We start from the raw sequence: 19947 nt of genomic DNA, 5'->3' as shown, positions 1-19947 counted from the left end.
TTGGCTGTTCCGATCAGCCAATAGAATGTGAGCTCAATCTGATTAATAATTTTACAGGTAAATGTATCTTTATTTTAACTAGGTAGCTATTAAATAGTTAATAACTATTTAATAGCTATTGTACCTAGTTAAAATAAATTGAAAGTTGCCTGTAAAATAAAAATAAATCCTAAAATAGCTACAATATAATTATTATTTATATTGTAGCTATGTTAGGGTTTATTTTAAAGGTATTTAGTTTTAAATAGGATTAATTTAGTTAATAAGAGAAATATTATTTAGATTTATTTAATTCATATTTAAGTTAGGGGGGTGTTAGGGTTAGTATTAGACTTAGGTTTAGGGGTTAATAATTTTATTACAGTGGTGGCGGTGTAGGGGGGGCAAGATAGGGGTTAATAAATTTATTATAGGTGGTGACGGTGTGGGGGGCAGATTAGGGGTTAATAAGTTTAATATAGGTTGTGGCGGGGTCTGGGAACGGCGATTTAGGGGTTAAACTATTTATTTAGTTGCGGCGAGGTCCGGGATCCGCAGGATAGGGGTTAATAACTTTATTATAGGTGGCAGTGGTATAGGGTGGGCAGATTAGGGGTTACTAATTATAATGTAGGTGATGGCGGGGTCCGGGAGCGGCGGTTTATGGGTTAATACATTGATTATAGTTGCGGCGGGGTCTAGGAGCGGCAGTTTAGGGGTTAATAACTTTATTTAGTTGCGGGGGGCTCCGGGGGCGCCGGTATAGGGGGTAGAACAGTGTAGTTTAGTGTGGGTGCTTAGTGACAGGCTAGCAATAAAGCTGTGAAAAAGCCAAAGAGCATCGAGATCGGATGAGTGATAACTATCACAGTCCGCTGCTCACCCCCCCCATACTTTTTGACAGCTTTATTGATAACTTTGGCGAGATTTTTCAGGCCCGCAGCGGCGATGGTAGGCGAGCTTAGGCGGGCGTATTGGGGCCGGCGAAGGCAGGTAAGTAGACACGTTGATAACTAGAGGCGCTAATCTCTAGTTCATTTTATAATCGCTAAATGCTACCGCGAGCTTGAGATAGCAATAACCAGCCACTTGTAATGGCTGGTTATTTATCCCGCACCCATAAATGGGCAAATTTGACGTTTACAGGAGCATGATAAATTAGCGCTACACTTGTAATCTAGCCTTAAATTGGATGCCAATTTATTTTCCAATGATATCTACTTTATGGCAATTGATTAAATCTGAAAAAGTCAGGTTTTAAAGGGACATGAAACCCAAATTTTTTCTTTTATAATTCCGATAGAGAATAAAATTTTAAACAACTTTCCAATTTGCTCCTATTATCTAATTTGCTTCATACTCTTGGTCCCCAATTTATCAAAGGTGTTGTGGACCTGATCCAACACTGCGGATCAGGTCCGCAACACCTCGATAAATGCGGAGAGCAATACGCTCTCCGCATTTAACATTGCACCAGCAGCTCACAAGAGCTGCTGGTGCAATGCCACCCCCTGCTGACTCGCAGCCAATCGGCCGCCAGCAGGGAGGTGTCAATCAACCCGATCGTATTCAATCGGGTTGATCTCCGGCAATTCCTGTCCGCCTGCTCAGAGCAGGCAGACAGGGTTATGGAGCAGCGGTCTTAAGAACGCTGCTTCATAAGTTGTGTTTCTGGCGAGTCTGAAGATGAGATAAAAGGGCCTGTTGGTATCCTTCGTTAAAGACACACTAATGCACATGGGCGAGCCAATAACGTGATGCATATAAGTGCAGTTTCTCAGCCTACCTAGGTATGCTTTTCAATAAAGAATATTAATAGAATGAAACAAATGTAAATTGGAAAGCTGTTTAAAATCTCATGGTCTCTCTAAATCATGAAAGAAAAATGTGGGTTTCATATTTCTTTAAGGATGCACACATGTTAGTGTGATATTTGCTCCAGCATTCTTCTTGCACATATGCCGACACATTAAAGCAGTATTACTGTATATTTAGGCAATTAAAGGGACATGAAATACATTTTTTTTAGGATAGCCATGCTGTGCACTGTTTTTCTATGAGTGTTCGAGAACTTTCACAAGAATTCTTTTAAACTATATGTATTTCTTTTTTTCAAAGCCCCATTTCCATTTTGGCGTGAACTGTAAACAAGATGGCGGATACACGTTTTTTGCAAAAGACATAACTTTTTTACAGGAAATTCCCTTCTTTAGAACTGCTGCTTTGTATTTTTCTAACAGACCCTTAAATAAAATTGTGCAATCAAGAACAGGTTTTTATAAGGGATGAGTCCCCATGCACACTGAACCAAACGACAATTCACATATTATTGAACTCACAGTCACAAATGCTCTTTCCAGATTACAAATTCAATAATTTATGCACTGTCATGAATGTAGCCTTTTTGGACCAAAAAACAGCAGAAAATGCAGTTCCCAAATAGATTGTGATTGATTCAGCTAAAGAATGCAATTTTAAACAACTTTTCAATTTAATTTTATCATCAAATTTGCTTTGTTCTCTTGGTATTCTTTGTTGAAAGCTAAATCTAGGTAGGCTCATATGCTAATTTCTAAACCCTTGAAGGCCGCCTCTTATCTCAGTGCATTTTGAATGTTTTTCACTGCTAGACAGCGCAAGTTCATGTGTGCCCTATAGGTAACATTGTGCTCCCTCCAGTAGATTTACCTAGGAGTCAGCACTAATTGGCTAAAATACAAGTCTGTCAAAAGAACTGAAATAAGGGGGCAGTCTGCAGAGGCTTAGATACATGGGGGCTGATTTATTATATGGTGGGCGGACATGATTCACTGTAGCGAATCGTGTCTGCCCAACAGGCATTTATCTGCATCTTGCACATTCACGGCCTATCGGCCGCAAGCAGGGAGTGTCAATCATCCTGATCATATCTGATTGCAGTCCGCCACCTCACGAGTTAAGGAGCAGTGGTCTTATGACCGCTGCTTCTTAACTCCTGATTCCAGCGAGCCTGAAGGCTCATGTGAAATGAGCAGCATACGCTGCTTAATAAATCGGCCCCAAGGAATCAAAAGAGTAGATTGCAGCAACTAAATAATAAAACAAATTAATTTTATTATAAATCCTTTTAAAATTTCCAAAGAATCCAGCTCACAAATCAATATACCAGACCCATCAGCACAATGTCAGCTACATGTTTCAGCTCATACTGTAATCATAGCTCTGATTAAATTAATCTGTTTTATAATTTGGTTGCTGCAATCTACTACTTTGATTCTATTTATACACCAGAATAGCAGTAATCAAACAAGCTCTGAAGCCTCCCCTCTTGGAAATAATCTGGATTGACCCCGGACTCCCTCCATGGGACTGGAGGTAACTTGGTCACTTTATTATGTCACGCTGTGCCAGCAGGCTGGAGATGGGCGGCGAATGCCAGGACAGTTTGAAAGCCTTGTGATCTGTACCGGGAATCGAGCAAAAGAATTACAGCCACCGCGTAGTGGTCCGGTCACGGAGCTATATAGAATGAGGTATGTCCTGAAAAGAGTCTGAAGGGGTAAGTGTTTATTTTACTTTCAAGAGGTGCATCTGGCTAAAGTTGTTTGTCTGCAACTATTGAACCTTTTTTTCTGAGCATTAGATACAAGGAAATCACAGAGGTAAAAAGTGTATTAATATAATAACTGTGTTGGTTATGCAAAACTGGGGAATGGGAAATAAAGGGATTATCTTTTTAAACAATAACAATTCTGGAGTAGACGGTCCCTTTAACTCTTGTTTAAGTAAGCTTAAGAGCAGTAATGCATTAATGGGACCTAGCTGACTAAATATTTGTGTAGCCACCATTCAACAGCTAGCTCCCAGTAGTGTGTTGCTGCTCCTTAGAAGATCTAGGCATGTTTTAAAACAAAGGATACCAAAAGAATGGAGTCAATTTAATAAAATAAGTAATTAAAAAATATCTTAAAACTTCATACTCTATCAGATCCATGAAAGTTTCATTTTGAATTTAAGGGACAGTCTAGTCAAAATTAAACGTTCATGATTCAGATAGGACATGCAATTTTAAACAACTTTCCACATTACTTTTATCATTACATTTTTTTGTTCTCTTGGTATTCTTTGTTGAAAGCAGAACCTATGTAGGCTCATATGCTAATTTCTAAGCCCTTGAAGGCCGCCTCTTATCTCAGGGCATATTGACAGTTTTTTTACAGGTAGAGGGTGTTAGTTCATGTGTGCCATATAGATAACATTGTGCTCATGCATGTGCCACAGTTAGCTTCTCAAGTAAGGCATCTCAGCAGGGCACCCTCCTCCCCTGGATTTGCCTCACTTTGAGAGCTGTTATGTAGAGTCTTCTCTCACCCTTTCCTGCTGACTTTGCCAGTTCTGCAGTGCACAGGAGGTTTAAAGGGATAAGAAATCTAAAAAAGTATTTTGTGATTCAGAAAGAGAATACAGTTTTAAAATAAGTTTCCAATTCACTTCTATTATCAAATTTGTGTCATTCCCATGATATTCTGTGTTGAAGAGATACCTAGGTAGGCATCTGGAGCACTGAATGATAGGAAGTTGTGCTGCCATCTAGTGCTCTTGCAAATGGATAACATTCCTGCAAAACTGCTGCCATCTAGTGCTCCAGAAATGTGCCGGCTCCTAAGCTTACGTCCCTGCTTTTCAACAAAAGATACAAAGAGCACAAAATAAAATCAATAATAGAAGTAAATTAGAAAGTTGTTTAAAATGGCATGCTCTATCTGAATCATGAAAGAGTTTTTTGGGGTTTCATATCCCTTAAAGCATGGAGATCAACCTAATATTGGTGCAGTCTGCTGCTGCACCAGTAGGGAACCGCTCAACCTGGGCCGCCATCAGGGGGTGAAAATGGTGACTCCTGCCATGAGGCAAACACAACTATTATTTAAAAAAACAAATGTCATTACAAGGAGTAAAGCATTAACATTTGAGAGGATTTCTGAATGTGCACTAAGCCAGTACAGTGTGCCTGAGTCAGACAGCAGATCACTTTCATTTGCAGAAGGGGTAGAACTTACTTGGTACATTTTTTTATTTCTTTGTGCAATTTCGGATTGTAACTTCAGTGTGGTAGTTGTATGGTGGAGCCATTCTGACAGATCATTAATGTACAATATTAAATTCACAGAATAAATTTTGTTTGCACATCTCTTAATTTCTGCTATTTTTTTTATCATGCAGGTCACACATGTTGATTTAGGGGATGGCAATGTGCAGAAATATTACCTCCTGTGAGTGTTTCTGTGGGTGCCTGTGTATATGTCTTTGTACTTTTGTTGGTGTCTCTATGAGTGAGCATGTCTTTTTTTCTGTAGGTCTCTCTGTGAGGGTGTGTGTGTCTGTCTTTGTGCATTTTCTAAGGCTGTCTCTGTGAGGGTGTGTTTGTGTCTTTGTGCTTTTCTGTGGATGTCTCTGTGAGGGTGTGTATGTATGCCTGTGTATTTTCTGTGGATGCCTCTGTGAGGGTGTGTGTGTGTATGTCTGTGTGTTTTCTGTGGATGTCTATGTGGGGGGTGTATGTATTTTCTGTGGATGTCTCTGTGAGGGTGTGTGTGTATGTCTGTGTATTTTCTGTGAGGGTCTCTGTGAGGGTGTGTGTATGTCTTTGTGTGTTTTCTGTGGATGTCTCTGTGAGGGTGTGTGTGCATGTCTTTGTGCATTTTCTGTGGGTGTCTCTGTGAAGGTGTGTGTGTATTTCTTTGTGTGTTTTCTGTGGATGTTTATGTGAGGGTGTGTGTGTGTATGTCTTTTTGTGTTTTCTGTGGATGTCTCAGTAAGTGTATGTATGTCTTTGTGTGTTTTCTGTGTGTGTCTCTCTGTGTGTGTATGTATTTGTGTTTTCTGTGGGTGTCTCTGTGTTTGTGTGTGTATGACTGAGTTTTCTGTGGGTGTCTGTGAGTGTGTATGTCTTTGTGTGTTTTCCTAGGTTGCCTCTGTGTGTGTTTCCTTTATTATTATTATTATTATTATTATTATTATCAGGTATTTGTAGAGCGCCAACAGATTCTGCAGCACTGTATGTGCATGTTTGTGTGTGTGTGTGTCCATTGTCTGTTCCTTGTTAGGACATTTTGACCTTACTACTGATTATTCACATCTTTCTACAGACTTTGAGACTAATGAGACCTTTCCGGAAATCACCAATCCACCACTTAAAGGGACAGTCTAGTCAAAATTAAACTCTCATTATACATATAGGAGATGTAATTTTAAGCAACTTTCCAATTTAGTTCTATTATGAAATTTGATTTGTTTTCTTGTTATTCTTAGTTGAAACTAAACCTAGGTAGGCTCATATGCTAATTTCTAAGCCCTTGGGGGCTGCCTCTTATCACATGTTTTTTAAATTGCTTTTAACAACAAGAGACTGTGGGCCATATAGATAACACTGTGTTCAGGCACATGGAGTTATTTAAGAGTTTGCACAACACAATGCTAAATGCAACTCAATAGATTTTATATAGTCACAGTCATGTGATCAGGGGTCTGTTAGAAGGTTCTTAGATACAAGGTAATCACAGAGGTAAAAAGAGTATTAATATAACAGTGTTGGTTATGCAAAACTGGTGGATGGGTAATAAAGGGATTATCTGTCTTTTAAAACAATAACAATTCTATTGTAGACTGTCCCTTTAACCTTTAAATTATTGCTGAGGCAGTTCAGGGCCCTTTCTTTCAGCCACTGCATGCTGTTGTCATCATATAGTTGGCATCTTTCTTGACAAAAAGATCATCAGAACTCCATATTTTGTCTTGTAAATCTTCTTTTTTGACAAACTGTAGTCTATCTCATTACTTGTCAGATCAATGTAAACAAGTGCTGAGTGTCTGTCTGGGTGTCTGTTTCTTTCCGTGTCTGCTAGAGTGTCTATATGTGAATCTTTATGTGTGAGTGTGTGTCTGTGTGTTTCTGTGTTACTACCTTTACAACATTTGCAAGTTTGACTACACTTAAGAATAAAGTGCATATACGTTAGTCACTTGGTCAAAAATTGCACATTTCAAAGTGGAAACTGATCAATGTTTAAGTAAGGCCCTAAAATATCTAGTGGCGACCCTGCACTCAACTAACAACCGTGCACAAAGGGTATGAAATACAAAATTGTAATTTTAATCCACATAAAATGTTGAAATACATATATATATAAAATTCATTAATATCAGTCCCTAATTGTCCACATCAAATAAGATGACATAAATACGCTTAATAAACTCTTAAAAAAATATATTCCCGAATTTCAAAACAATTTTAAATGTTGCCAAATGATGCTGCATTGCAGCTTACGATTGCATGCGGACAGTTTTGCTGCTTGAGCACTTGTCTGCCTGCAGCTTGATAAAATTGTAAACTGTAGATATCTATGTAAGGGACTTCAGCTGCCACTTTATTGATGTGCAGCAAGCTTTTGGGAAAAAAAGAGCGGTGGGAAATAGACAGGATTTATACAAAACACATGTTCTTTTAAAATAGGAAGTAGCTTTACCACATGTGATTAGGTACAGCACTTTACGTGACAAAAGCACTTAATATATTCCTTAACAGACACCCTCTCAACTTTACATAACAAATAGTAGCATCCTATTACCATGTTAGAGCTCCACAAAGGTTAATCAGGTAATTACACAGCAGAGTCAATACACAGGCCCCAATTCTAGAAAAAGATTCTATAAGAATGCTCGCCAGTTCTACTTTCCTGGTGGAATTATATAAAGCCACTTTTACCCCGAAAACAGGATGTCTTGCTAAGGGGCATATACTGCATTTTCGTATGGGAAGGAGATGCAGACATTACAAATGTGCACAATAAAATTTGCTATTTAACATCTTACAACTTCTAAAGGTGCATCAAAATTCATAAAATTGTTCACCAAAAATCATATTTAAAAAAAAAAAAAATTGTAGGTAATTTACACAGGAAAAAATGGTATTAACTATGCACAGCAAAAAAGCAAAAATCTTAATTTAAGTACACTGAATGTGCAGAAAAAGCAAGAAATTTGTTAAAAGCATAATTTTTTTTGGGGGGGGGTCGTAAAATGGGCTGAATATGGTGTTCAAAGGGTGTATATGAAATGTTCTCTCAAATCCCAGTAAAATTCTATAAACATTTTCACACTACAGTTCTCACTATTTTTTCTCGTTAAAAAGTGGCGAGTTTTCACCAAAATACTCAAAACACTAATTATTCTGAAAGGAAAACCTATACATATGAAAATAATTGAAAACAGCATCATTTTCCTTTGTATTAAGAGTAATATGCATGCTTTAAAACACGCAGGTTTCCCCCTCTATACTTTGCCCTCCATTACAAACTTTTACCGAACAGAGAGCTCTCATTATTTGTATAAGAGATATTGTGACACTCGCAGGGACAGTCCCTTTTGCTATAGAACTCCACGAGGCTGCCCCTCATGAGTGTTAATGTGGAAAATCACATCTTGACCGGCTAATTTTTTAGAATCGGGGCCATAGTGTATCTGATAATGCTCCTTCATCTATCTCCTCCTATTGATGTTTTAGTTTAGCTTGTTTTTTATGTATTTTATAAACAGAAAAATGTAGTAATTAAAATCCCTACCATCGTAATGTTAATGTTTAGCATAAAGTCAAAATATGTTGCTGATAATGATTCATTGAGAATAGTTAAAACTTTTATCTAGTTAAAGTAGACTTTACACGAGTACTGAGACATTATGTTGTTTTTTTAAAGAAACAAGGAAATAGGATTTTTTGAAAGACTTTTTTTACAAAAATAGTACGTTTTTACAAAAATAGTACATAAACATTTTTTTTTTTTGTAGATCTGATACTCAACCCTTGAAAATCCTGATCAGTATGTATATAAATGTGTACTACACTGATTAAGCAATAACTATGAAGCAGGTAGATGGATAAGGGTTTTGAATCCAAACTAATTTTCAAAAATGAATACCAAGAGAAAACGGTAAATTGCGAACATAAGTAGATTTGTACACTCCATATGAATCTATAAAGTTTTGATTTAATTTCCATGTTCTTTAAAGCAAGGGTTGACATATTTGCTACAAATGTAGGTCGGTCATTCACATACTTTTTTGTTTTAGCAGCAGGAAAACGGTCATTTTAAATAAATACATGTAGAATAATCTAAAATAAATAAACAAATAATAAGAGTCAGAGTAGTCTAGTAAATATAGATCAATGACTAGGGAGATTTGTTAATCCCTGTATAAAAGTGCTGAAAAAATTTAACACTTGTTTTTTTAACATTAATAAACAAATAAAAAAATTGTTTGTTTTTTTTAATTCATATTAGTCGGTTTTTCTAAAAGATAACAAAGAAACAAAGGTATGGGGTTTCAATAAATACATTACAGTGAAGAGCTTTTTGATAAATATTACTTTTATTAGTGGTATGTTCAAAGAGGTAGTTAAAAGACAGGTTTTGTAGTTAGTGCAGAGAATTGGAGCAAAAGTCTTCCAGCAAGAATTCCCTTTGGCTGAGCAAGAATGAAATCATAAAAAATAAAAAATCCCTTCAATAAAAAAAAATATTTTTGGGTTTGCTTTAAGGAAAATTAGATTCTAATGTAGGTTCTATCATATATGTGCCAATGATTTTGTAGAATGCAGCTTATTAAAGGAAAGAACAGCTGGCACCAGCATTTCTAATGCAGGTCTGTAAAAATAATAAACTCTACCTTCCAAGACATGACATCTGAGTAGTATAATAAAATTGAATTAATTGATAAACATTTAAACAATCTAAAACAGTGCTATATTAGTTACAATTCATTGCAATTCCCACCAGCATTGTAAAGCATTCTTGACGTGCTAAGCAGAAGATTACATTTAGTATAAAAATGTGCATGGAACCCGCTAATGATACAGCCTACGTATGCTCACCTGTGAAATCACAATGCCCATCACTGGCCTTGTTTCCATTGATGTGGTATATTTTAGAAACGGGTGATAAAAAACATTTATCTCCGTTTAAAGTCTATGGAAATTTTTTATGTTACCACCAGTTTCCAATCTTTACCACATTAATGGAAACTAGGTCACTGTCAGCATACAAAGCATGCACAGGAGGGCAATATGCATTTGGCTTACCACCATACTGGAAAGGGTATTAAGCACATTAAAATATTTCAATCTACCAGGAAAAATTGGAAATTTTAGTGTAAATATAAAATGCTCTATTTTGAAAGTGCTATATATTTAAAAAAAACAAAAAAAAAAAAAAACACTTTTTTTTTTCTTTTCTTTTTTTTTACCAGTATGTGTTCAGTCTCTGTTAAGGGGTTAAACACATAATCAACAGCATGCACCTGGGTGCAGAACATTTCTGTTCCAGATAAGGATATGGCTGGTGAGTCAATCAGGGGTAGGATATGTAAATATGCATCAATTAATGGTGAACCAGTCAGAATTAGAATATGTAGATATACATTAATCTTCCCAAAGCCCTGCATTTTGAATATTTTAAGTATGAAGACCCAAGAAATAAAGTATTGTATACATTCCTGTGTACAGTATTTACAAATACGTATAATTTATATTGGTAGAGACATTTAACACACTAGATTAGATTCTATTTGAAAATAATATATTTTTTACAAACATTTCCATTGAAGCATTTTAATAGATAAAGCTTGTGATAATCTCAGGAATGAAACGGCTCTCTAATCAAAAATTGTATCTTTTATCCACAAAGACTTCAGAAATGATACATTGAAGGTTTTTATTATAACAAAAATGAGGACAATTTTAATTCCTGTTAATAATAGTGTTGCTTATAGTGTCATTCTAAATTGGAAAAAGATTATGTCATCCATTTAAAACATGTTATATATAATTTATAAAACTGCATGATTGAAAACTCACACCTATGGTTGATAACAGTTTCTTTTCCCACTCTACATGGAAATACTATACACATTCAGAATACTATGGTTCATATTTTCATAATTACCGGAGCAGATTAATTATTAAAAAATATAACAAAAATGTATGTTTTGAATGCTTAAATATAATGTCATAGTGCTCAGCCATACCAGTCTTATAGGGACAATCTACTTCAACATTTTTATTGTTTAAAAAGATAGAAAATCCCTTTATTACCCATTCCCAAGTTTTGTATATCCAACACTGTTATACACATTTTACCTCTGCAATTACCTTGTATCCAAGCCTCTGCAGACTGCCCCTTTATATCATTGCTATTTACAAAATTGCATTTTAGCCAGTCAGTGCAGGCACATTCGCAACTCCACAGGATTGAGCACAATGTTAACAGTATGGCACACATTAAATAGCACAATCTTGCTGTGAAACCCTAACAAAATGCACTGTGATAAAGGCGGCCTGCAGGAACTTAGAAACAGACAGAGATTTAGAGTTTTAGATGTTATAAAGTATATCAATATAACAATGCTGGTTGTGTAAAGCTGGTAAGTGGGTAATAAAGGCGTTATATACCTTTTTAAACAATAAAAAAAAAATCAAGTAGACTGTCCCTTTAAAGGGACAATGTCGTGCAAAAATGACATGCTTAAATTCGTTATAGCATATTATTGTTGCACTACTCACTGCAGAACCAGGGCTAGCTCTATAATTGGACCAGGTGGAATCACAGGACCCAGGCAGCACAGGGGCAACACATAGGGAAAGCATATTCTAGATGATAGAGAAAAATATATTCCTTATATGATGCCCATATGTATGTTCTCATATGAATTTTTGAACCTACTAACCTCTGGTACAACTGACTCTGGTAGGTTCTAGACTGTGGTGAGCAGAGAGTTGAGGAGCAATTTTATTCTTGTACCAAGTCAGCACAATGTCTTGAGTAAGTAACTGGGTGGAATGCTATGTGTTTAACAAAGCATGGGAAAAGCAGTTCTCAGTGGCTCATGGGTGGGACTTTTTATCTTTGTGTTTAACCTCTTTGCACACAGAGTTCCATGATGAGTACTAAAAATGGTATGCACTAACTAATTAGAGCGTGTACATTTTGCACTACAATGTCCCTTTAAATCGTATGTATCTATTTAGTTTTAAACAAATTTGTACTATAATTTTCAGCAATCTTTAATTTCAATTTCTGGTCTCAAACAAGCAGCCTTATGAAATTACAAGTAAAGAATTGGAGGTCTTTCCTGTCTATATGGTAGCAACATACACACAATTCTAACCATCCGCTGTACTTTTCACCTCAGATGTAAATGTGAAAAAAGGTTTCCAGAATTTATGTATGTTTACAGAGTCAATAAATAACAGGTTTTGTTTTCATTTACTGAAGACAGCTGTTCAAACGGCCACACATAGGAAGAAGCAGAGCTGGGGGGGCTAGAGAGGTGAAATAATTCCTCATCTTCAATATATCATTTAGTGTTGTCACTTGCAATTTATCTTGCATGAAAAAATGGTTAGTGCCCTTTCATATATAAGTTTAATGTATTTTTAAATTGGAACAGGACTGTCAACACACAGTTTACTCTCTTTTATTGGTTTGTGTCTGTTAGCACTGCCAATCATACTAACACATTTTATGTGTAATAAATCTAATACAAATAGGTGTACTGACATATTTCATTGTTTAATTGAGTACTTAACAGCGCAATAAACAGTAATAAAAAAGTAAAAGAAACAACCATGTATTAAAAACATTATTTAACATTAACTTGGGCTGTGCATTGCACTAGGCAGTGTGCATTGCTACAACATATGTTCACATTTTTGAAGTGAACATTTTATAAGTGAGGCATTAAGAAAGAATTATACAAGAATTGTACTCAGCGCTCACCACAGTGCTGCTAATTAAGACAACATGCTGCATATTGTCATCTGCTGAAGAAATGCACACTACAGCAAGCTAAACCTATTCTCTCTCTTCTGCTTTCAGGTATGTGAATAGAGTCCCTGTCAATCTGCAAGCTATTCACTGCACTCTGGTGTTTTTCCTCTCCTGTAACTTTCTTTTGGTACGTGAATAGAGTTCCTGTCAATCTGCAAACTATTCACTGCACTCTGGTGTTTTTCCTTTCCTGTAACTCTCTTTTAACATGTGTATATGTATATTAAGCAAATGATTGTAGGTTGTTAATTAAGTCCTGCATTTGTTGTACTCTTATCCAATGTCTTACTTCTAATGTTTTGTTAATTGCCATGTGATGTTCAATCCTAATCAATACTTGCTATTTTTCTTAAATATATAGCTGTCTTATGCCATAGTTTCAACATCCAAATTTTACTGTCCGTTTACTTAACTTTTCTCACTATGACCAGACCAGAATCTTACTTTCAAATTTCCCTTCATTTGTATTTGATTTATCAATCAAGTAATTTAGTGGACACAGCTGACTTCACTGCCTATATATTTAACATTAGCTTGGGCTGTGCATTGCATGGGGCAGAGTGCATTGCTACAACAACATATGTTCACATTTCTAAAGTGAACATTTTATAAGTGAGCTATTAAGAAAGAATTATACAAGGATTGGACAAGGATTGGACAAGGATTGAGCAAGGGGCAAGACACAACAAGGCAAATACTTTTGTAATATTATGTTCTATGTATCTCATTGTTTCCTTATGTAATTGATGCTGTAATACTGTGTCTTTTGTGTTTAATTGGTTCCCACTTTTGTAAAAATTATAAATATATTAATATCCATTTTTGTTACCTCCTGTCTTTATAACAAACTACATTATTTAATTACTCCTTTTCCCTCTCCACCTGCACTGTTCATTAGCCCATCTCTCTTAAACTCACCTTACTTTTGTACTCATGAACTTTACCTATTCCTAAACACTCTCTCTCCCCCCTGCACCTCGTCTTAAAAACAGTCTCATTACTGCAAATCTGTATCTCATCTCATGTCACTCTCCCTCTTGCTTTTACTAACTGCTGGTGACATCTCCCCTAATCCTGGTCCCCAACAACTGCCTAGCCGTGCACATCCATGTGTACCGTCCCATAGACTCAGAAAACAAAACTCTGCCAACCTTTTTCACATTCCTCTTGCATCTATAGCCACTACCCCTTTCACTTGTGCACTCTGGAACTTTCGCTCTGTCTGCAACAAGCTCACTTCTATACATGACCTCTTTATCTCCCGCTCCCTTAACCTTCTGGCCCTAACAGAAACCTAGCTCTCTCCCCTAGACACAGCATCCACTGCTGCTCTGTCACATAAGGGTCTCCACTTCAGCCACACACCTAGGTCTGGTAATAAACAAGGAGGTGGTGTAGGTATTTTACTTTCCACTTGTTGCACCTTTCAACAAATACAACCCATCTCTTCCCTCACATTTTCTCAGAGCAGGCGGACAGGTTATGGAGCAGCGGTCTTTGTGACCGCTGCTTCATAACTGCTGTTTCTGGCGATTCTGAAGACTCGCCAGAAACAGAGGCCATCAAGCTCCTTACGGAGCTTGATAACTACAGGCCACTGTCTCCAGATACTCTCCCTCCCATCCCCTTCGCACTGCTCATGACCTCCTACTCTCCTCCTCTCTTGATACCTCATCGCCCTCCCGTTTACAGGACTTCTCCAGACTGGCTCCCATCTTGTGGAACTCTCTGCCTCACTCCACAAGACTCTCCCCTGGTTTTGAAAGCTTCAAGCGCTCCCTAAAGACTCTACTGTTCAGGGATGCATACAACCTACACTAACCTTTCTTTTTTTACCAGTTCCTCTCCTCCATTGCTATCCCCTGAACCCCCTTAGCATGTAAGCCTAAGAGTCCAGCTGTTTGTAGATAACCTTCTTAAGAGCTGACTACAACAGTGCGACTCTTGGCAGGGCCCTCTACCCATTTGATCCCTATAATTGTTTTGTTGTACTCTGCCTTTGTTTATAGCGCTGCAGAATCTGTTGGTGCTCTACAAATAACCGATAATAATAATAATAATAAATAATAATTAAAAACATTTAAGTGGAACATTAAAGATTTTTGGAGACAAGTCCTCAAAAAATTTAACAAAAAAACTAACTGCACAAAGTATTTGAATGGACATTTTTAGGCTATCAGTTTTTTTTTCTATCAGTGGTTTGTCCATACAAGTTCCATTTAGCACTTGTAAAGCATCTGGAACTTGTATGTTTGGAACAGTTTGAGCTCCTAACAGCCGTCAAAGTACAGCTACTAAGAGGATTTTAAAGATATATATTACAAGGGTAAGCAGAGACAGGCTCACGTAAATATTTATTCTAATTGTTATTCTTGTTCCTTCTACAACAGTGCTTGATATAAATATTGTTACTGTATGCAAATGCACCAAATGATGCGCTTACAGAACTAGATATAAACTACAAAACAATTAAATAAACAAAAAAAAATGAAAACAGCAAATTGCTGGAAATATTGTACTTTTGCTTAATTCATTACTTATGAGTATTCCATAAAGTTAATATTTAACAAAAGTATTTAGGAAAAAGAAAAATAGACCAACATTGTAGTATTAGATACATTATTGCATAAATGAGTACCTATTTCTTATTTTACTACAGAAGCATTGCTTCATTATTGTGCATTTAATTAACTATAATTTAAGGGAGAAAATTGGCTACAGTAAACTTCCTTCACAGAATAAAATAACAAACCAGACACGTATTCCAGTAAAAGGAAAGAAAGAAGCTTTAACCCTTTTGCCCCAAGTATATTCACTAGTTTGCCAAGAACTTTATTGAATAGTTTGGTTTATTTACATAATTCCTGAAACAAAACGAGTCAGTCACATGTATCAAAGACTTAAATGTATTTTGTTCAACATTTGATGTTTTTGAATGTGTAAACTCTTTGTTCATAATATGAGCAGTTAGGAACTATAAAGGCCTCTTTCAATAAAAAAATAATAACTTGAAAAGTAAATATTTGCAAAGAATTAAAAAAGAGAATTACCTGTAACTGTGAGACAGACAATATTCCATAATTTGGTGCTTTAAATGGATACTAAACCCAATTGTTTTTCTTTCATGATTCAGATAGAGCATGCAATTTTAAGCAACTTTCTAATTTACTCCTATTATCACATTTTCTTCATTCTCTTAATATATTTATTTTAAAAAGAAGGAATGTATGCATAGGAGCCTGCCCATTTTTGGTTTAGCACCTTGGGTACTGCTTGCTGATTAGTGGATACATTTAGACACCAATCATAAAGTGCTACCCAGGTTCTACACCAAAAACAGGCTGACTCCTAAACTTAGATTCCTGCTTTTCAAATAAAGATAGCGAGAGAATGAAAAAAATGCTAATTGGAGTACATTATAAAGTTGCTTAAAATTGCCTGTTCTATCTGAATAATAATAGAAAAAAAACATGGGTTTAGTATCCCTTTAATCTCCACTATACCTGGTGGAAATTCATAAAAGCAGGGGTCTCACTGTTATATTGAACAAGTAGAACTTACTTGAAACACACACACACACTCAAATGAGAAGGAAATAAGGAATTGGGGCAAAGAGAAACAATTCTTTTTTAGAATAAAATTAACTAATGCTTTAAATGCCAAACTGCCAAACTTTCTTATACCAAAAAAATAGTATTACAGTAGTGTTTCTTGGTGTAAATAAGAAATAATGAATCAGGTACAGTGCTAGTAAACTCGTTAATCGTAATCTGTAAGAACAGACAGTTATTATTTGTAAAGCTAAGCCTTATTCTATTGTAGAAGACAAGCAAACATTTACACCAGGGTCAACAAATTTATTTCATATTTAAAAGCCAGCAAAAAATAAATAAATCAGTTTTTAGCAACCAGATGAGATTTTGTTTATAGATAAATACATTCTAAAGAGCCAAAAGTAATATTTTAGGAGCCAAGGCTCATTGATGGCTGAGATTTGTCAAGCTCTATATTACTCAGTATTTTTATGTAGATGACAATTCATATTTTTGGGGGGTGTTAACTGTTGGTGAAAAAAAAAAAATGTTCACTACTCACCCCCCACCCCCATACTAAAACAGCAAATAATAATACTACTATGCCCCATTTTAATTAGTTGTAAAATAAGTTGCTTGGCTTGCATGGCAGACATTTCATAGTTAAAGGGATAGAAAACTCAAAAACAAAATGTGCATGAGTGCATTTCAATTTGAAATAGAAGCATTTTTGCAATATATTTCCATAAGTAAAAATTCTTCTAATAAAAAGTTATTACCGATTTTCTACGGCATATGCACATATCCTGTGAGTGCCGTGCACCAGTATTTAAACACCACATCTTCTCAGAAGGGCAGCATTGTTTGTATGACACAAAATTACGTCTTCAAAAACAATTCACAGTCAGCTCGCTGAGAAGGTGTGGTGTTTGAATGCTGGTGCACGAGCCCTCGCAGGATATGTGCATATGCCACTGAAAAACAGTAATAACTTTTACTAGAAGCATCTTTGCTAATTGAAGTATAGTGCAAAAATGTTTATTTTTCCGACTGAAATGTACCCATGCGCATTTAATTTTTTACCTTTCTATCCCTTTTAAGAATATTTCAACAAATGTGTTCAATGTGTTACAGATTAGTAGTTACATTAATGTGCGTGTGTGTGTGTGTATATATATATATATATATATATATATATATATAGTCTATACAGGTTAATTCTATAAACCTACTGTAGACACTTTAAATAACTAACAAAGCTAATACTGTAAGAGCGGCAGCGAAACTTGCCCATGGCTGCCAAAAGTGTATTTCCTATAAACTGTTTTTTTGTAACTGACACAAAATAAACTTTTTAACCCATTTTAACGATACACTGACCTAGTCATGCAGCAAGACTAACATCTGCATTATTTCCACAACATTGTGCCAAAAAAGAAGAGTTTACCATCTCCCTACCAAATAGGATGCGGTATAACATAGGAAAATCTCAGAAGCAAAATGACCCAATGGAAATAACAGCTTTGAAGTAACAAGATCTTACAGCACAACCAAAAAACTCTGGAACTACATGCACTTCCCAATTTGCAAAGTACTACTGTGAAATGCATCTTTACCATTTATTCTGTTGCTAAGTAAGCAATTAGAATATACAAATCATATCAACTGGAAAGAGTTTGTATGAATGCAAAGTACTGATTTACATTAACTGCAGTAAACAAGATTTTGCAAAGGATCTTCAGAATTACAAAACATTGAAAGTAAGTTTTATCATAGAAGTCTAGGTCAAACTAAATCCTAGTATGTGCAAGGGAATGTGTAAAACAAACAGAGCGAGTCTGGTGTCTGAGGCCATTACACAGTCATCAGGGGTGGATTCTCAATGAATCACTGTCTGAACACCTCACAAAGAAGCAAGCACAAGTCTGGCATTATCCTTCAGCACTCTATTTGCCAGCATTTAAATCTTCCACTACATAACCTGACCAATATCTACATTACACACATAAGAACCACAGTCTAAGCATATACAATGACCTTGTGAGAAATGCAATAGCCAATCTAGTTAGAAACTCACTGTTATTTTAATTTGCCACTCTCAAGTTTAGCACAGATGTTGCAGCCAATGAAGTACACAGCATTATTAGAGTCCAAACATTGAGTTTTGGATAAAGATGGTGTGTGGTCAGACTAGTTTATATAACAATGATTCTTACATTATACAAAATGCAGGTGTTTAAAATAAGTAGTAATACTAGCAACATGCTGAAAATGAGAGCTTTGGCACTAATAGATTTCCTAAAATGGACAAAGATACGCAGCAGTCACCATTTAGTTATTCTGTTTCAGCTGATCAGACAGACACCAAATCCATAAAGTACATTTATGTTCTTTCACATACTGTAGTATACACTGCACGAAACGTTTCATGCAGAGAGCTGAATATTAACTGCCATCTGACACTATTCATCTGCACGAACATGAAAGCTGGTGCATAAAAAAGGACAGGAAAAAAAACTATTACAGCAATTTCAGCTTCATATTGGCAATTTCCTTACCTGTGGGAATCAATGGTAGATCTGTTTCAGTCTCCGTAGCTATAGTATAGTCAAAGAACAGGAGGGGACTGAAAGATAACAGAAATAAGAGATGTGAACCAAAATAGCCCCAAGGCATTTTCACCCTTGCTATGGAGTAGCAGCAGCAACTGTAAGAGAAGAACTGGACAGTGTTCACTGGTGAGCAAAATAAGCAGCAGCACAGACAGCATAGAACAGGCTCCACCCTCCCAGTCTATCAGCCAGCAGTGTAATCAGGGAGAGAGTGGGTGCTAATTGCAGAAGTTAACCCATTCACAGGCATAGACTAGCAACTACGGGGTCTTTTGCACGTACAAAATACTTATTACAAATGAGATATCTGTTTTAGGATACAAAAGATTTTATAAAGTCTCTACTTTTCCTTGCAGTTAAATGATCACCTATAAACCCCTTCAATTAAAAATACACACTACACACAATATATTCTAATGTCAATATCATTTTTTTTATTTTAAGTAATAATGTTGCAAATTATTGTAATTGTGTAATTTTACACATAAGAATAATATATGTTCGCATTTATTTAGATACTAGCACCAGTGATCGTGATTTAATTTGATTATATATATATAAATAGATAGATTAGATAGATGATAGATAGATAGATAGATAGATAGATAGATGATAGATAGATATAGATAGCTAGATTGATAGATACATGATAGATGATAGAGATGGATGGAAAGATAGATAGAAGATAGATGATAGATAGATATAGATAGATAGATAGATAGATGATAGATAGATAGATGAATAGACATATATATAGATAGATAGATGGATAGATTAGATAGATAGATAGATAGATAGATAGATAGATGATAGATAGATAGATAGATAGATAGATAGATAGATGATAGAAATATAGATAGATGATATATAGATAGATGATAGATAGATAGATAGATAGATGATAGATAGATCATAGAGATGGATAGATAGATAGATTGATAGATGATAGAGATGGATAGATAG

The 19947-nt window shown here is 35.7% G+C and overlaps 1 protein-coding gene across 2 annotated transcripts in view; it reads right to left on the bottom strand.

The window, feature by feature from the left end:
• PLOD2 (procollagen-lysine,2-oxoglutarate 5-dioxygenase 2) overlaps positions 1–19106 on the bottom strand; it is a 161431-nt gene extending 142325 nt beyond the window's left edge. Inside the window, exon 1 of one of the 2 annotated variants that reach the window (XM_053710008.1) lies at positions 18931–19106. In XM_053710008.1, coding sequence (XP_053565983.1) covers positions 18931–19048 — 118 coding nt within the window. In that variant the 5' untranslated portion in view covers positions 19049–19106. The remainder of the gene's footprint in view (positions 1–18930) is intronic. The other variant, XM_053710009.1, reaches the window with a different exon arrangement.
• Positions 19107–19947: the final 841 nt, after the last annotated feature.

This window comes from Bombina bombina, chromosome 4 (assembly GCF_027579735.1).
Source record: "Bombina bombina isolate aBomBom1 chromosome 4, aBomBom1.pri, whole genome shotgun sequence".
Classification (NCBI taxonomy): Eukaryota; Metazoa; Chordata; class Amphibia; order Anura; family Bombinatoridae; genus Bombina; species Bombina bombina.
The sequence above is the reverse complement of the archived record's forward strand: the minus strand, read 5'-3'. Positions and strand labels throughout refer to the sequence as shown.